The 17759-nt window shown below is 37.4% G+C and overlaps 1 protein-coding gene across 2 annotated transcripts; it reads left to right on the top strand.

Moving 5' to 3' along the window:
• The first annotated feature begins 1167 nt into the window (after positions 1-1167).
• LOC137392874 (fascin-like) lies at positions 1168-16225 on the top strand. Of its 2 annotated transcripts, XM_068079220.1 has the most exons (8): positions 1168-1365; positions 3352-4042; positions 4906-5065; positions 6380-6415; positions 7565-7709; positions 9603-9747; positions 13852-14030; positions 15636-16225. In XM_068079220.1, the coding sequence occupies exons 1-8, from the start codon at positions 1231-1233 to the stop codon at positions 15663-15665; spliced, it is 1521 nt and encodes a 506-aa protein (XP_067935321.1). In that variant the 5' UTR covers positions 1168-1230; the 3' UTR covers positions 15666-16225. The 2 variants fall into 2 exon arrangements, with proteins under 2 accessions (XP_067935321.1, XP_067935322.1); XM_068079221.1 differs by lacking the exon at positions 6380-6415.
• The last annotated feature ends 1534 nt before the right edge of the window (positions 16226-17759 follow it).

Raw genomic sequence — 17759 nt, 5'->3', positions numbered from 1 at the left:
CATCTAGTGCTAGAACTGAAAATGCATTAGTTTTGGAGTTGTGTTGTCATAAACTAAAAGAAAATCAGTCATAATTTTTTGCAAGAATCATCTGTTGACAGTTAAAATGCAATACTTTTATAACAATAGATATGTGAGATGGTACAAGAAAACTTTCTGCATATGCTCATCAGTAATTCTGCATGTTAATTAGTTCAATATCTGCAATATTTGTTAAAGCAGTAGTTTTGGGTCCAGAATACTGGCCACTCTTACAGATGGCAAAGGTGGCATGTGTGTAGAAAAATGGTAAAATGTAAAAATGCTCTCAATTGGCTCTGATATTCGCTGAGGTAGTAACTAGTTGGTCTCCATAATTCATGTTTTCATTATCTGCTTGCTCAGGAAATTTTAAAATTGTATTGTTTTCAAATTATTATGTTTTTAACAAAATGATATTTGTTACTTTATCTCTAGATTAAATTATACTTATTACTTCTTATACTGAAAATACTTTGCACTTCTTGTTTAAAATAGTTTTAGTGTAGCGAAGGTATTCAAACCCATAGAGCAAACGTTGGAAGCCATGAATGTAATGTAAAGGAGTGCAGTCATAGATGTGTCGTTTATTGTTGTCGTTTTACACAATTGACCTGCTTGTCATGCAGCGATAGTTTAAAGCATACCCTAGACAGCTGTCTACAGACAAAGATTGGACCTCAGCAATGACTCAACAGCATTTCCTGTGTAATAATCAAAATATCGTTTTAAAATGGTGATACTGTAGCATCACTTTGCAAAGAACGTTTGTTACTAGAATATAATTTGCCAAGTTTGTAGCCAGAAATACTGCTAACTTAAATACCTCTCACATCCTTTAAGTATTACAATATTCAAATTTTAGCATGAAACAAAATTTTTAAGATTTCAATAACTTTTTGTTGTTAAATTATTACTTACTTGCGTGGGAACAACTTCAATATAAATTTGTGTTTTGACCACAGTAATGACTGGGATTTGTGTTTGCTATCAATAGCTTGCTACTCTGCTACGGTACTAAATCCTTTTCAAGTAGTACAAGCATTGTGATTATTGATTGGCTTAGGTTATGCCGGTTGATGGACCAATCAGAAAAGGGTGAAATGAGTCATTGCTAATTTGTCATCTGCTGAAGGCGTAACACGCTTGTCCGCTAACGCTGGTAGTCACTTGACAGGCAACACCCGTTGGATCTGTGCACGCGATATCGAAATGACATCGAACGGCAGCAACCCGGAGGCTTTCTCATGGAAGTTTGGCTTTGCTAATCAGAAAGGAAAGTACTTGACTGCTGAAAAGTTTGGATTTAAGCTCAATGCCAGTGGAGCTGCGCTCAAAGCCAAACAAGTAAGAATTGTTTACATACCATGAAAAAGTTAAGACAGTTTAGAATAACTTTGCCATGGATCTGATGAAACAATAGTCGCCCAAAAATTTGTCCTAATTTATACTTCACTTTAAATCACACATTTTTATTCAAAATTGTGTGATTTCAGTGCTTGCTTGCTATATGCAATATATTCAATGAATCACGGATCCTTCTGACTCTGGATGATGGTTTTGTGTCTTATTTGATCTTATCACTGTACAACAACGATATGTCCTACAGATCAAAAATATCCTCACTATTTACTGTAATAGCGGTTGAAACACGCTGAGTTATCTTTGTTATCATATTTCTAATATCATATCATAGATGTTCTATTTGCTTTTGCTGCAAAGACATTGGTCGATGACAGATATGAATGCAACAGCTTACCATTTTTTCATGCTTTATTTAGTTTGGAATGCAAGCTAAACCGGCTTTCTTCATCCGCTTTTGCTAATTTTCCAAACTCTTCATTTTGTCAGTTTGTTACATTAGTGATGGATGGTTCTTTCTCATTTCAACATAACAACAGACTGAAGGTGGTGCTAGGTGTGAGAAGACAATCACTTATAGCCAGCCCACCACAGATCCAGTTAACAAAACCATTCGTAAACGTGGATGCTATGAGGGGATATATTATCAAGTGATAGTCTATGAGGAACAAAGATTGTTGAGTTAGGATCTGCTGTGAGTGCATAGTGTGCCAATGAGCAAGTTGATCTAATAAAGTAACTTTATTGATCTAAGTGAACAGTTATTGTCCATAGAGACATTAGCCTAGGCGAGCAGATGCTAACAATGTTGAAAGGGTAGTGAATGTAGGTTGGTCAGGTCGGGGAAAGTACGCACTGGTCATCATTTAATCTTAGCTTTCAACTCCTTGTGTGTTGGCCATTAATTTTAGTATCATCTTGGTAATCCGGAGGATTCTCATTTTACCTTCGTTCTAAATCAAAATGAGCTGACAAGTGATAATTCATGGGATGGCATGAATAAAGCATAAGAGATTTTGAGCAGCTGCAAGTTCCAATATTACTGAGGGAAGATGTCACTATGACACACGGACTCCCAACCAAAGACCTAGAACTACAAGCTAATACATTTCTTTTAATATGTGGCGAGTCTGACCTAACTACTAAAAAAATGTATCACATTTATTGATGTTAAAAGGTAATCCTGGCTTCTCTCTTACTGCCTACGGCTACCAATCAAGCTGCTTTACTAAGATGGTTTGGTTTGACTGAAATATTCAATATACAAATAAAACTTGCCAAGAAGTCATGAAATTACCAAATCACCGGAATATCACCAGTAGGGGACTGGATGAGAAAACAATGGAGGCTGAGTGATTCAGCTGCGGTGGATGCATTAATTGGGTTGATTGATGGTCGAGGAATGACCTACTTACCAGAGCTGCTAACATGACAGACTAGTAGTTGATTTGACTTTACTCATTGGAAATGCTCTGGTGTCTAATAAGGGCTCTGCCCTGCCGTCTCAACTAATTTAATGCTTGTTCTAGTTTAGCCCTACTCTGATTAGATGTCTCGCTGGCTGCTACTAATATGAAATTAGCTGCCTATGGCAGAGCCCATCATGGCTCATATCTCCACCAACTAGGTATACAATCCTAAGTTCCTCAAGGCTATGCTACATCTTGGTTTGTCTAACACAATGCATTAGTCATTGTGAATGGCAAAAGTATAAATTTATTGTATCTTGGTGAGATTACTTCTAGGTACCAAGGAAAAGCGATTCCATATGTGGGTGTTCATAAATGTCAACGCAGTTCTCAGCCAACAAATCTATACTGGGTCATTTAAAGTTGTGAAATGGTTCACTCATTTACCCAGGAGTCAGAGTCTATATAATATTGTCTCACAGAAGCCTATTAACTGGCGACAAATAAAACTAGGTAACCTTTATGTAACCTTTAACGTTGTCATTTGTTTCAATCCTTTTAGGTGTGGGTCTTAGAGCATGGTCAAAGTGCCGATGAGGTATACATTCGATCTAGCCAAAAGCGATACCTCGCCACAGACAAGTATGGTAACCTGACGTGTGACAGCGAGGAGCGGGGAGAATGCCAACGATTTTTAGTCGAATACAATGACCAAGGACAGTGGGCATTCAAGAGCGTCCCATTCAGTTACTATATGTATGGTGAAGAGGACAACATGCATTGCAAGAGCAAGACCGCTGAATGGTGGCATATCCAATTGGCCATCCATCCGCAAGTCAACCTCTACAACACAAACAGGAAGAGATACTGCCACATGGAAACACCAAAGTCTGTCGAGGAACAACCCCAGGAAGTGCATGGCTGCCAGTTAATACCATGGGGTAGCCAGGCTATGATCACGCTTGACTACATAGAGAACAAGTACGCCATACAGATGTGTGATGGAAGGTACCTGCATCCGGATGGCAGTCTTCAAGCGTCATCTGAGGGTGCCCTCTACACGTTGCAGGTTAAATCTGGTGGAATAGCATTCCGCTCCAACGATGGAAAATTCCTTACTAACATTGGCTCAACAGCTACATTAAAAGCGAGAAATAGCAAGGTTACCAAAGATGAACTCTTTCTTATCAAAGATAGTCAGCCACAGGTTACACTTACAGGCAGCAATGGCAAGAGGGTATCCATTATGCAAGGTTAGATCAGCAAATCTTTTGTACCCAATAGTCTTGGAGTTGTCGACACCAGCAAAAATATTGGCTAAATTTTTAGATCTATGTAAAATAACTGAATGTGTGCATTATTGCTCATTTGAAGTGACTGGCATGGCTGAGTGTGCTATTTTTACTCTATATTCCCTTCTGAAAAGGAAGTTTCATAATTCATTCTACTTTCCAATCCTGTTTTTATCGAAGTTTAGATTTTTCTGCGAGCTGAATTTAAAAGAGAACATAACACTGACAAAGGATATGTGACTTCGTAAAGCTGTGATAATTTTCTTAGTATAGCAAACAAACACCTTATAGATATTCCAATGGACCTCAGCAATTGTTGCTGAGGTCCATTATTATAGTGTAGCAATAGTCGCAGATAATTCAGCTCTAATGTAAATTCCTTGTACATGTATACATCTCTTGTGCTCAGTGTGTATACCCTTTATATCTGTTCTTAACCTCGTACAAAGAAGCCCTGTCATGGTATCGTGACTAATTGAATTTAAATGGGCCATTCACGTTAAGAGTATTCCTAGAGTTTTCCCTAAAGAGAAGTTAATCTGCCTCAATGTAAATCTAATGTTTCTTTGAGAGCTGCAGCCGTACATATCAGCTCAGTTTTATCAACACAGACACCCCCTCAGCGACGAGTTATTTTTTATATATTGTATTGCTATCTATACAGCAGATGTTTGTGGCTTTCTACTTCTCATTTTAATGGCTTAGTTCATGACCTCTCTCTTAGGTTAGTTCATGACCTCTCTCGTGGATTGTTTCGCTACGCTCTTGTCATGACTGGCTGTCAAAATGTTGGTCCACTCTGTGTATTTTGGTAACCGTTACAGGAATTGATGTCAGCTCAAACCAGGATGACGATGAGTTGAGTGAGAAAGATATATTTCAGCTCGAATTTGACAGCTCTAGCAAAAAATGGAAGTTTCTTGCATCCAATGGGAAGTACTGGGTCATGAAAGGAGTAGGAGTGCAAGCAAATGGAGAGGGAAGGTATGCATCTTTCCAGAGTTTATTTCTATCGTTGACTCAAGCTCGGTTAACCACTCATCATAAACACGGGACAGCTTTGTGCGACTCAATAGGTATTTTACCTTTATAGAAAATTATTAGTTTATGGTTGGCTGTAAGTAAAGAATGGCAAGTGGTCTGCAGCATTGAAAGAGTAAATTTCTGATCTTGGAGGTCAAGGGTTAATGCTCACATGGGCAGGTGATAGATGCAAATATGATTGGTCCGTTTGTATTTACAAACTTTGATACGTAAGCTCAGTAGCTAAAATTTAATATATAATACTTTACTCGGACATTCTCTATCCAAGGCTTGCACAGGATGTCTCAGCACAACGTCGCTTGATACATCTAGACCCGATACTTTATACGTACAGTAGCTGTATATTGGCCAGGAAGGTTTTATGTTTACTGCTGTTCCAATTATTCTTCTTTATTTCCAATATGTACAAAAATATTTATCACTCTAGCTGTCTTATTGTAACTTCATAAAAAGCAAAAAGTATGTCTGGTGATACTAGCATTAGCCAATGAGGTGCAAGTGATGCAAAAAACTTGAGATAAAATATGAACACGTTGAATCTAGTGTCAATGCTATTAGCAGCATTGACACTAGATTACAAACATCGGTTCATGTAGTCAGAGGTAACAGGACAAACCTTTTACCTTCATTCAGATAAGCTCCTCAAAACACAGGAAATGTCTGCCTCTGGGAAGCTTTCTCTGCAGGAACATTCACCTGATTTTATTTACACCCTTAATGGCCCTGAAACATGGTCATGATTTTGTTAAGTATTACGAAGATGAGTCACAGCAGGTGCTAGCAGGTACTAGTGGCTATATGTACTATTTAACCTTTTGCAAGGTATATGACTCAGCATTTCTCTGACTGTGTGTTGCTGTTGAAATGTTTATGGCTGGCAGCGAGCTGAATGAATCAGCGACCAATTAAATGCTGATACAATTAGGTTTGGTTAGTAATCAATGCTAGACGGGCAGGTGCTGCCGCCGCTGGCTCACTATTAATCTACATGAAAACCTCCTATTTTTGTTTGAAGTAAATAATAACCTTCTAAGATTTGGATAGAGTTTCATGCTAGCCTAAGCTCTGTCAAAGGCATTTCGGCTGGGGTTGTTGGAATAGTATAGTCAATTGCATATCGTTTGTTTGATTTTCAGAACCAAGCTAAGCTGACACAAAAAACATTTGCTTTTTGTTCTCTGTGTCAATAATGAAGAAACTGCAATGTTGGATTGCTTACTAGCTTTGATATTTATGTTAGTGCTAATATTTCAGTGAGGCAATGGTCCGAGGCCCTAGCAAGGGCACAGGGTATGTATCTTCAGTCTTGACCCAACACCGTAACACTGTTGTACTTTCTGCCTTCTCACCAGCAAGCTTCCTGTTTGTATGGCAGCACATCTTATTAGCTTGGCTTCTAATACATTCATAGACTTGTTGAGGTGGCCCAAAGTTTTATCTTATTCTTTCTCTAAATGGAAAGTGTTATTCCTCTAAACAGTTAAGACAGATGTTATCACATAAAACTTGTTTGAAATGTTTCTCTATTAGTCAATCTTGCCATCGTTGATTTCCTCTGTCATTTATTCTTTACACATTTCAATGACAGTTCTGAATAATGTGACTCTTTCTTCTTCAGAGAAACTTTTATTTATATTATTATTATTGTTTTAATTGTCATAGGTTAAGCGATTACTTATAGCTTCTCTTTAGCTGCTCTAAAATCTGTCCTATTCTCACGCTCTTTACCCATTTCACACAACTTAATCTTCTCAGTCAGCTTTGAAGAGAAAGAGAGGTCTATTAATGTTTGCGTGAGACTCTCGGTTACACTATGTTTCAATTTTCTATCTAAAATGTTTATACTCCGAATATCACGGTCAAATTTTATATCCCAAATGAGGAAGGAGTCGTTAGCTTATCAGATGGCTGAAAGTTAGGTGAAAAGTGTAAAAAGGTTTTATTGGGTAACTAGGTTAATAGGTTTATGGGGTAGGAAAGTAAAGTCTAGTAGAAGGAGATGGGGAAGGGAATCGAGCGAGTGTAAAGGGAGAGGGTAGAAGCTAAGGCTAATGGCCATGTATGAGGAAAAATATAAGTGTGTGCCGAATTATTTATCTGATCAAACGGGATATTGGACAGGTATTTGTTATTATCTATCTATAATCTGCCCACACCATGTCATAATGATTGACGACTTCTTTTTGCAATAAGTTAAATATTGGTTTTTCCTTGCTAACCTCTAGCCTCCCAATTTCTCACTGATTGACAGATATTTAGAAAATTCCTGGCTTCTTACTTCCTAAGCATTCATAAGCTGATGGTATGAGAATGGCGCTTGCTGGGCTCACTAACAGGAGCGGATAACAGGAAGCTGGTGATATAGCGATACATATGTAGATTCAATTGTGTCTATGCATACGGCACGAGGTGTTAACCAGCAAACGATTGACATTGTAGCGCTGAGGCTAGCTTATTCGAGCTAGAACAGTTGGCTAACAGCACCATCGCTCTCAAAGCTCCCAATGGCAAATATGTCACCATAAAGATGACTGGTGCTCTCAACTGCAGCAGTGACAGTTGTGGTGATAAAGAGAAGTTCAAGGTAGGTGTCACCAGATGCAGGAGCTCTACACAGACCTCTTAAGACCTGGTTCATTTTGGTCAATTTATAATGCTGCTTAGACGGGCTCATCATTCACCTTGGGCCATTCAAGGTTGGCTCGCAAAAAAATTCACATTACGGTTATTTGGTATCAAAAGATTCACCATGTCTTACTCTGCTATGTTGTAGGTGCAAAATATTTAGAAATGTGATTACAAGCTCTTAAAAGCTAAAAAACGAACAGGTAATCGCCGCCATCACGAAAACGCCATAGGTTGGAACCAATTTATTTTTCTGACGTACTCAAACAATTTGGTTATCGTTTTGACGCGTGATGTCATCGCGTGAAATGAAAGGCCAATAAAAAGCTCAATATGACATGTCTCGTAGCACTAGTTTCTGACAAACACTTTGGCGTTTTACCTAGCCTGTCTTGACAAGCTGTTGTTTTTGCGTAGTTGTCCCCCCGTCGAGCGGCGAGCAACAACGGCTTGTCACAAGACGTACTGCACCTGATGCATCAGCTGCACTTATAGGAAGTTGTTCTCTTCCGTCTACGCGGCTTGGCCGCGATGTTATGTCGGTCGCTCCATTAGTAATCATAACGGATTTCACGCAAAAATTTATGTAGAAAAAAACAAGATTACAACGTTTAACCAAAGACCAGTTTTTGTGATAAACTTTAGTAGAACTTAAGAATAAAATAAACTTAAAATAAAATCCATAAGAACAAATAAAACTGACTGATACAAAAATAGAAATAAAACTGACTGAGCGCACAAATAACGACATGTTTCGTCGCTGTTGTTGCCTAAGTTCTCAAATTCTAATAATGTTTACTGCAGAGAGGGGTCGCCAGTTAAACGTTCTCATCTTAATTTTTCACATAAATTTTTGCGTGAAATCCGTTATGATTACCAATGGAGCGACCGACATAACATCGCGGCCAAGCCGCGTAGACGGAAGAGAACAACTCCCTATAAGTGCAGCTGATGCATCAGGTGCAGTACGTCTTGTGACAAGCCGTTGTTGCTCGCCGCTCGACGGGGGAACAACTACGCAAAAACAACAGCTTGTCAAGACAGGCTAGGTTTTACCGAAAAGTCCTTATCAAATATAGATGCTCACTACTTTGCAGTTTTGTTTCGGCTTGGTCTAATCGTCTAGTCGTAATCTGATCAAGTGACCCATACTTCCTACCAAACAGTGCAAATAATTTCTGTAGCATTTTCTGACTATCACAGGTGACCGACAGGCTCCTCATGTTTATCAGAGGATGATATGCACTCCTTCGAGTTAAGGTTAAAAAGTTAAACGAATTTTTACGGTGATTTTTGAGATATCAGTGCTCAAAATGACAGCATTACAATGATGATGAAATAGATGAAAACATTAGACATGGTTTTATTGAATGCGAGAAGTATATTTGTGAAAATATTTCGACGAATGAGATCGCGTGAAAGTGTAAACAGAAGCCATCATGTTCATCTACATCCCATTCGAGCCGTTTTGGAAAAGGATTCTAATCTACGGCATTTTTGTGATGGCTGCAATTAACTGTTCATTTTTGAGCTTTTAAGAGCTTGTAATCACATTTCCACATATTTTGCACCTACAATACAACAGAGTAAGACATGGTCAATCTTTCGATACTAAATAACTGTAATGTGAATTTTGGTGCAAGTAAACCTTGAAACTCCAGCACCTATCTCAACCCTCAGTTGATTGGCTATTACAGTTCATGCAAGCCAGGTGTGTGAAAACAGTCTACTAGCATATGTACTCTTAATGATCCTGGTGGAGACATGGCTGACAAGTACAACTGCCTTATTGGAACAACTGCAATGTTTGCGGCTGTCTAATATCCTCCATTCACACACTTTATGCTTATAGATGACCATTTTGAATCGCCCAATTATGATTCTGAAAGGAGAATTTGGGTTCCTTGGATTAAAGAACAACAAAATTGAGGCAAACAGACCAACTTACGATGCCTTTGAACTAAAGCAAGCCCACAATGGACTCTACAATTTTAAAGGTGAGTTCATTTTGTTCTTGTTCAAACCTGCTCATTAGCTAGCATCTGTATACATACCAGATTTTAGGATGGTTGTATGCTGATGACGTGAGTGACTTCTACCTAGTCAAATTCACAAATGCTCGTTATTTTCACAAGTTAGAATTATCTTCCCTTTTGGAACACCTGTAAATAATGCCCTAAACTTTCAGCACAGGTGCCGACTCTGTTTCCTCAAATACATTATTTATAGTATGATTTATCTAAAGGATTGTGTCTCCTCAGTTTACTATCCATTATGATAAAACTAGACTGGCACTAGAAACATTTCGCTTGTTCTGTATTAAACTGTAGAGATAAGAGGCATAGCTTTCCAAATGGCTCATACCTGAACCAAAATAGCTCAGAATAAAAACAAGAAGGCAACTCCGGTAAATGGCTCAGAGAAGTGACCTGTAATTAAGGAGTGAATAAATCGGAGACAAAAATAAATTATATTTGTTTATAAACATTCTTTCTAAAGGCTCATCACTGTGGTGAACCAGAGCAGTGATGAGCAGTGGCAGGTGATGGAAAGTACCAGGTGATGAAAGTACCGTAGTGTCGATTAAACAGATACATCATATGTTGTTCAATACCCAGGATAAAGGCATTTTTCTAGGCGCAGTCAGAAGAGACACAGTGATTGATACAGAGGTTGTCTGTGTATTATCAGAATTGAGTTTGAATTAACCTAATTTGTTTTACATGAAAAGGAGGGGCAGATGTTTCTAACTGTTATCTTGTGTGTCATCACGAATGAGATGACAAGTTCCCTTGTGTTGACCTTATATGGTCGCTGTGGTCTGCCACATGTCTGACATCAGAGATGACCTTATCAAATATGAATGTTGCAACGACTGGAGAAGTTAATTCACAAAGTCTTGCTAGTAAACTGTGGTGAACCAGTTCATCTCGAGTGACGCTGTCGAGAGAATAGTTCAAATGAGTCTGAAGTACTTTTATCACCTGCTGCTGCTCTGGTTCACCACAGTGATGAGCCGTTAGAAAAAATGTTTATAAACAAATATAATTTATTTTTGTCTCCGATTTATTCACTCCTTAATTATAGGTCACTTCTCTGATCCATTTACCGGAGTTGCCTTCTTGTTTTTATTCCTAGCTATTATAGTTCAGGTATGACTCACGGTTAGCCTGGGCATGGCTCTCGTGGGGATTGAGAGAGAGCCTGGGACACATAGCAACACGCGGGGAAGACAACTCTAAAAGTCGCCTTCTGAAGTCCCTAATATCACCATCGTTATTTCCGAAGGAGTATCGTGTGACGGTCTTATTTATGATCTACGCGAGTATTATGTATTATTGTTAATCTGAATTGGCAGCAAACAAACGCTGGTTAGTATGAAATGTTGGTTGCATAATAAATCAATCACGAGAGTTATATTATTTCATATGTTCAATTCATTATATTTTAATATGATTTAATAAAAAATTAAATCAATTGAATAAAAAAATTCACAATAACAATACAAACATAGCAAACGAATAGCAATAGAACAACAAAAATGAATCGCACGCTGCTAGTAAAGAAAAGTTTGTCTAGTAAAAAGTAATCTCAGTTTTATTTTACTCACGAGTATTATGATTACTCGCGACAGTTATTATGAACAACTCGGACCTAACACTGCATAACGGTGCCATCTGAAAGCAAATACTCTTTTCCAAAGCCAGTAGGAAGAACTATAAATTGGTCAAAACCTGCGATAATTTGTTGTAAAACTTGAAACTGTTCTGGTCTCAGTGTGACAATGCCTAGCTTTGATAGTAATTTTTGAATCGCTCCATTTTATATCAGTATGGGAAATGAAACTGCTAACGTGAAAACGCAAGAGAATAGTAACCTATGGTTCTTATCGTTTTATTATCAAACGGGGTGTTACGTAACCACCCAGTCTATCAAAAATACAGGGCTTTTTACTAGATCAAGTCACGTGACCGTGACACTAGGCTTTTAAACGCGCCACATCTAATACATCGTGAGATCCGAATCTAACGACACGCTTCCATTAGTATCAGTCTGAGCGTCATATGTAACATATGTCGCTAGTTTTGCAGAAGTTATCTTACCTTTTTTTCGCTATGTGTCCCAGGCTCTCTCTCCCAATCACCCACGAGAGCCATGCCCAGGCTAACTCACGGTGAAAGCTAGTGAATTCATCTTGACAGATGAGAAAGAGCCAGTCGCAGTAGGAGTTTTATCTTTAAGCATTCTTCTATAATTTATATTATCACACCAGTTCACTTCCTCATTGGAAGATATATCTAGGACTGAGATTGTTCCATGAAGTGTTTTCTGGCATGCCGACTAACAAATATCCTCCTAAGCTCCCATTTAAGAAAATCTTATTTGGCTTGAGACACTTACTCTGATCAAATGTGATTGAGATAGAATAACTCTTATCACAAATATTAGAGATTGGCTCATTGCTCCTTGGCTTGTTTTCTAGGCTTTTTTTCTATCGCTATAAAGTAGTGACACATTTTTATGATTTCTCAGTTATTAGAAACCCATTTATACAAACGTGATCTCAAATAAAAAAGGCTATGCGATTGTTGGCAAGACTTGCTTGTAAACTTGTCAAAGCTCAGGCCATTATTATTCTCGCATAAGCTGAACAGCTCGCTGGTGTCAGCCCGGTGGCTGACGTTTACCAAGTAACTAGAGTAATTGTTTAAGTGTGTGTTTCAAGTGAGTTTAGCCTGGAGACCTTATTCTTATCATTTAGTCTCGATGGTCTCGATAGTTTGGGATGGTCCAGCGGAATTCATTAATTTATCAATTTGAGACTAGAGTGAATGCAATATTTTGCCCAATGGATGAATTCGCTTTTTTTGATGTTTGCCTTAACCTTCATTGTGTAATTTGGCTGTTCTCATTTAGGGTCAAGGTCAACCCAACTACTAACATAATCTGTTTAGTTTTTTGTACAATCATTAATGGTCAGTTGACTTTCACAAAAAACCTTGCCTGTGGTCCATTAACTTGTTATGCTAATTTGGCACAAGTGAACGTCCTCCTGCTTTTGGTTCCATCCATACCTTTCAAAATTGAGGAAATATGGTGGTATCATTTTTGGTGAATAAGGTGATATACATTTATGTCTCTGTTAATGAAGTGTTGGCCCCAAATGGGCAGGATCCACCTGAGTGCTGAATATGTTTTTGTCATATTGGCAAACATGGCTAGGTAGCAAATCTTTTTGTACAGAGGAATAACAGCTGAAGTATAACAATGGTATGTTTCAAAGATGTTAAGACTTCTTCTAATGAATTTTGAGCCAATATGAGAGAGATGATCGACAATCACTATAGCAACATTAGCTGAACTGTTAAGGTTTACAGCAATGTCCCTGCTACCTTTTTGTCTAAACTTGGTGAATAGGACGAATGATGGAGGAAGTATTATCAACCTTCAGTTCAGATGGAGGGAGTGGTATTAACTTACAAACCATTCATGATTGACGAGACAATTTAAAGAGATGTTGATGAATCTTGTGCCCAAATAAGGGCGTGAGAAGATGTGTAGAGATATTCATAAAAGGAAGTCTGTGGGAGTTGATTTGTTATGCGAAGTCTGATACATGAGTTAGTAATAGTGACAGAGTCGATCAATGGTAATATAATAAAACATATTGGTGAGTTCATACGACCTGCGAGAATGGAAAGAGTCTATTCGTGAAGGTAGGGCTCAGCAGGAGTAGTTTTTATTCAAGTGGGAGACTGACATTACCTAACATGGCCAAAACCAATAGATTGGTCTTTGCTTTCTAAACCTTTAAAACTCTATCTCGCCATCATTTTTATAGATCAAGTTTTTTGTTTTCTATGAAAGTTTTACAAAGCTGAAATGTGATGATTTAAATGATTACATGTTGTCTTATCAATATGATGAAAATTAAAACTTATTAACAACTGCTCTTGACTTCTGCAGTGAGTCAACAGTCCATTGCATGGAGGAAATCCGAGTGTTCTGCTGCTGTGCCAATAGCCTATCGAACATCATGTTCTCGCTAAATCCTACCTCGCTTAGTCTTTACTGTTGTTTTACACAACCTAAAATTCTAGGTTCCAATGGTAAATACTGGACTACAGATGGTGGGCAAGTCATGTGTGTGGGAGAGCAAGGGGAGGCAACTGGATTTCAGCTTGAACTCCTAGGGAACTCTCGTATCGGCATCAAAACTGCTGATGGAAACTACCTTAGAGGAGAGAATAATGGAGTGCTCACAGCCTCAGCACCGGAGGTATTCTTCTATCTTTCATTTTCCTATTTATGGCTGCATTGATTAACATAAGATTTAAGCTGAATGTAGACAATACATGTTTAGGAATCGTCCTTTCTTCCTAATCATTAAAAGGCTTTGACAATGGTTAAGCGAACATTGTTAGCAAAGGAAGCCGTATTTTACTGATTTAGTCTATGTAGCATCAGTAAACGATTAAAAGATTTTCTTAGAAAAGTTGAAAAACAATTTGGTGAACATATTTAGTAAATGCATATATACATTTGCTAAGAAATGTGAAATTAAAAAATCTTTCTTCTCTTTCATTCTCATCAATATTGCAAAAAGAGCCTACAAATTTTGTATTGTGTAGTCGAGTTATGCAAAAGTGACAGCAAAACTTTGATTAATGTTTATCCAAACCAATATAACACAATATTTGTTTCAAGTATGTAGTGAATAGTTGATGAATTTCTTAGTCCAGTATTTTTAGATATTTGTCTGTTTTTTGATAAATGCCTGCTACAACTGCAGTGTTATTGTTGTCTCTTGTAAGGCCTGTTATACGCATTGTGAAGCATACTCTGATATTTAGATTTGGTTTCTGTCAATTCCTAGAATAGAAACAGATAAGCTGTGCCAGTTTTTAGTAGGGATTATGATTCGTACACCAGCCACTTCCCCAAGTACCCAAATAGCTCTTCTTTAAATGTCATTGTTTATGCTCGATGGAACATATGCTATTCAACAACATGTTTTTAACATGCTTTTGTCATGGCTGCTTTGTTTTTGGGTCGTCTGTTACCTCAACAAGCTGATCATTTAACTCTGGTCCACATCGACATCCTATATCGTTGTGAATGTGCTTTCTCACTCACTTTGCCAGCAAACCATGAAGCACACTGTTAAATTGTAAACTTTTCAAACTTTACAGCAAAACATGTCAACATTGGGGGTGACGCCTTAATATTGAGTAAGAAACCAATAATGAATACAAACTACGGGTATTGAGTAAGTAGAGAACTGTGGACTAGTGAACTACTAGTATCACAGTCACTAGTGAACTACTAGTATCACACGGCACTTGATACTTATCAATCAGCACAAAGGTTAAAGTTGACCAATATGGCTTCCAATTTTATGGGTTTTTGCACTGAGCTGTTACTAGGAGATATTTTTGTCTAGAAGCCACCAAACCAATTAAAAGTCAATTGTGAAAATCGTAAATTTTTAGTTTTTAAAAGTTCTCAAAATATAAACATCTGTTTTTTCTTTCACCAATTTTATGCTACAAACAAATCTATTCAGTCATCTTGTCTTTATCATGAGGTACAGCGCGGTGTGCATTTGTGCAGTATTTGTAGTTATTGCGGCAGTTGTAGGAGACAAAATGCAATGCACCTGCATTTAGTGAGATTTGTTGAAAAATTGGGTGCTTGTACTCGACTAGGTTTCGTTCTCACACGCTTGTTACTCCACGCATATCCACTTTCAATCATGGCAGTAAATGCTGATCAGCTCTCATGGAAGAGTAACACATACCTACATACCTTGTGTTTCTTGAATAGCTGCTTTCGCACACATGCTTTAAATGCCAAATCCATTATTTATTGACGCCATTTTCAGATAAAGAATGACAGCAAGTACGAGTTCTAGACGGAGTGGGCTGATGGGAATGGTGCTAAGTACTGTTTCATATACTGGCTCATCTTGCTCAACTCTGTCTCAATCACCCTCTTACTACACCCGTTCACTCGCGCTGTATCACTCGCGCTGTATCAGCAGCAATTACAGAACTTACTACGTACGCAAGCTAACAGGTTATAGCACAATTTACAACAAAGCCTTCAGTTTATTTATCACACTTCGCGTTCAAAACTTATTATCTACACTCCAACCTGCATCTACTTTCTTTAAACATTGGTTATGATTATCAAGGCCTTATTATACGCATGTAATTTCTTACTCTCTTTCTTTATACTAGTTAGAAGATTCTTGTGTTACAGAATTTTAGCTACTGTAAATCATTTCAAATGTGTGCTTGACATAGAATGGGAATGCAGGTGCATCAGTAGTTCTGATCAGCCAATATTAATCTCCCTATTGTTGCATTAACCGTTAGCATAATAATTATCAAATAATTAGTTTTGTCTTCAATTGTTAGTACAGTAATATTAATAAAATAGTAACAAAATAAAGTATAATTTAGACTTTTCTCAGTCTGTGGTCAGATAGCCTTCTACCTTGAAACTGTAGTATTACTCCGAGTAAAGACCCATATGCCCGCATAATTAAATATTGAGCAACAACAACGTCTTCCCTTTCCTCAGTTATAATATTTCAAGAATTATTATGTACCAGTGTAATCACCATCATGTATCAGCTAAACTGTCTGCACTTGTGAGGATTACACTGTGGTGCATCCGCTAACAAAGTTTTATCACTAGCTGCTGAAGTTTTAACAATATTAATGTCTGCGTTATGGTACATACATGTTGCCATTCGTAGTGATGAGAACTCTTGTTGCAGACATGAATATACAACGGTGTGCCTATGTGATTTGATCTTGACTCGATAAGCATATTTGCGTAAACATATATAGGTTAACGTATATCATTCTCATTAGACATCTAATTCGTTTGTCTAATCTGTAGCTTATATTTTTTAATATGAAAAGCTAACATAATCAGTGCAGAATAATTGCCACCATTTATTATCTTGTCACTAGTAGTCAGACAGGCAACTCCTCAATTTATGGAGCAATCAACATTTAAAGTACTAATCTTTTCTGTGGATAGGAAATTGTTTTGGATGTCCATCATGTACATTGAACGGAATTACGTTTGTGCAAATTGAGAGACAGGAAATGAAGGCGCTTCAGCTCCCTTCAGAGAAATTATAATAGTCACTAGAAATTCCACTGTCATATAGCCCACGACCAAAGTGATATTGGAAAAAAGAAAGGGTACTGATGGTTGAGAAATGCAATATTAGCAGTCAAATAGAATAACTGCAATGGTAGCTGTAATGTACTGGGTGTTATTATATACAACAAATAGCAATAATGAAAGGAAAAGATTATATGTTTATATCTCTCCTCCTGCAAAAAAAGAAATGCAATATTGGCCAATATTAGAAGTAAAATGCACTGATATTATTAGAATAACCAATATTATTTATATAGTAATAATAAAAAACCAATGCACAATTTTGTTTACATTTCAAAACGGCATAGCTAACAATATTACGAAGTTGTGATATTTATATAGATTTTAGAAAATCTGTACTACGTAGTCATTGTCCTGTAGTCATCCAAACTTATAATTAATTATTGCAATAATCTCATTAGAACCGTTAGAAAAAATATCATCGTCATTTGCTTTACTTACACTGCGTTAGATTTTTAGAAAGTCTGTACTACGTAGTCATTGTTCTGTAGTCATCCAAACTTATAATCCCACGCCCAAACGAGCGGAGCGAAGTGTGGGAGTTTTTATGATAAATGCATGTGCACACAACTTACGAAAATTATTCATCAACAATGAGACGAACCCTCGTCAAGAAATTTCATCAACAAATTTAAGCATCGTTATGTAAAGTCCCTAAAGTATAATAACGATACAAAACAATATTATGTTTTGTATTCGGCAATTCGACAATGCTATAGACTGGTGAAAAGTGCACGTTATTTTTTCGTGAAATGACTTTCGTGAAATGACTTTTTCGTGAAATGACTTCATCGTTTTATTA

Source organism: Watersipora subatra, chromosome 4 (assembly GCF_963576615.1).
Source record: "Watersipora subatra chromosome 4, tzWatSuba1.1, whole genome shotgun sequence".
Classification (NCBI taxonomy): Eukaryota; Metazoa; Bryozoa; class Gymnolaemata; order Cheilostomatida; family Watersiporidae; genus Watersipora; species Watersipora subatra.
This window is presented reverse-complemented; position numbering and strand designations above follow the sequence as displayed.

Bases quoted from the DNA above. Each gene is read 5' to 3' on its own strand.
- LOC137392874 (XM_068079220.1), top strand. From the start codon at position 1,231: ATGACATCGAACGGCAGCAACCCGGAGGCTTTCTCATGGAAGTTTGGC. The intron at 1,366-3,351 runs GTAAGAATTGTT...CAATCCTTTTAG, and splicing joins CTGCGCTCAAAGCCAAACAA to GTGTGGGTCTTAGAGCATGG. The intron at 7,710-9,602 runs GTAGGTGTCACC...TTATGCTTATAG, and splicing joins GTGATAAAGAGAAGTTCAAG to ATGACCATTTTGAATCGCCC.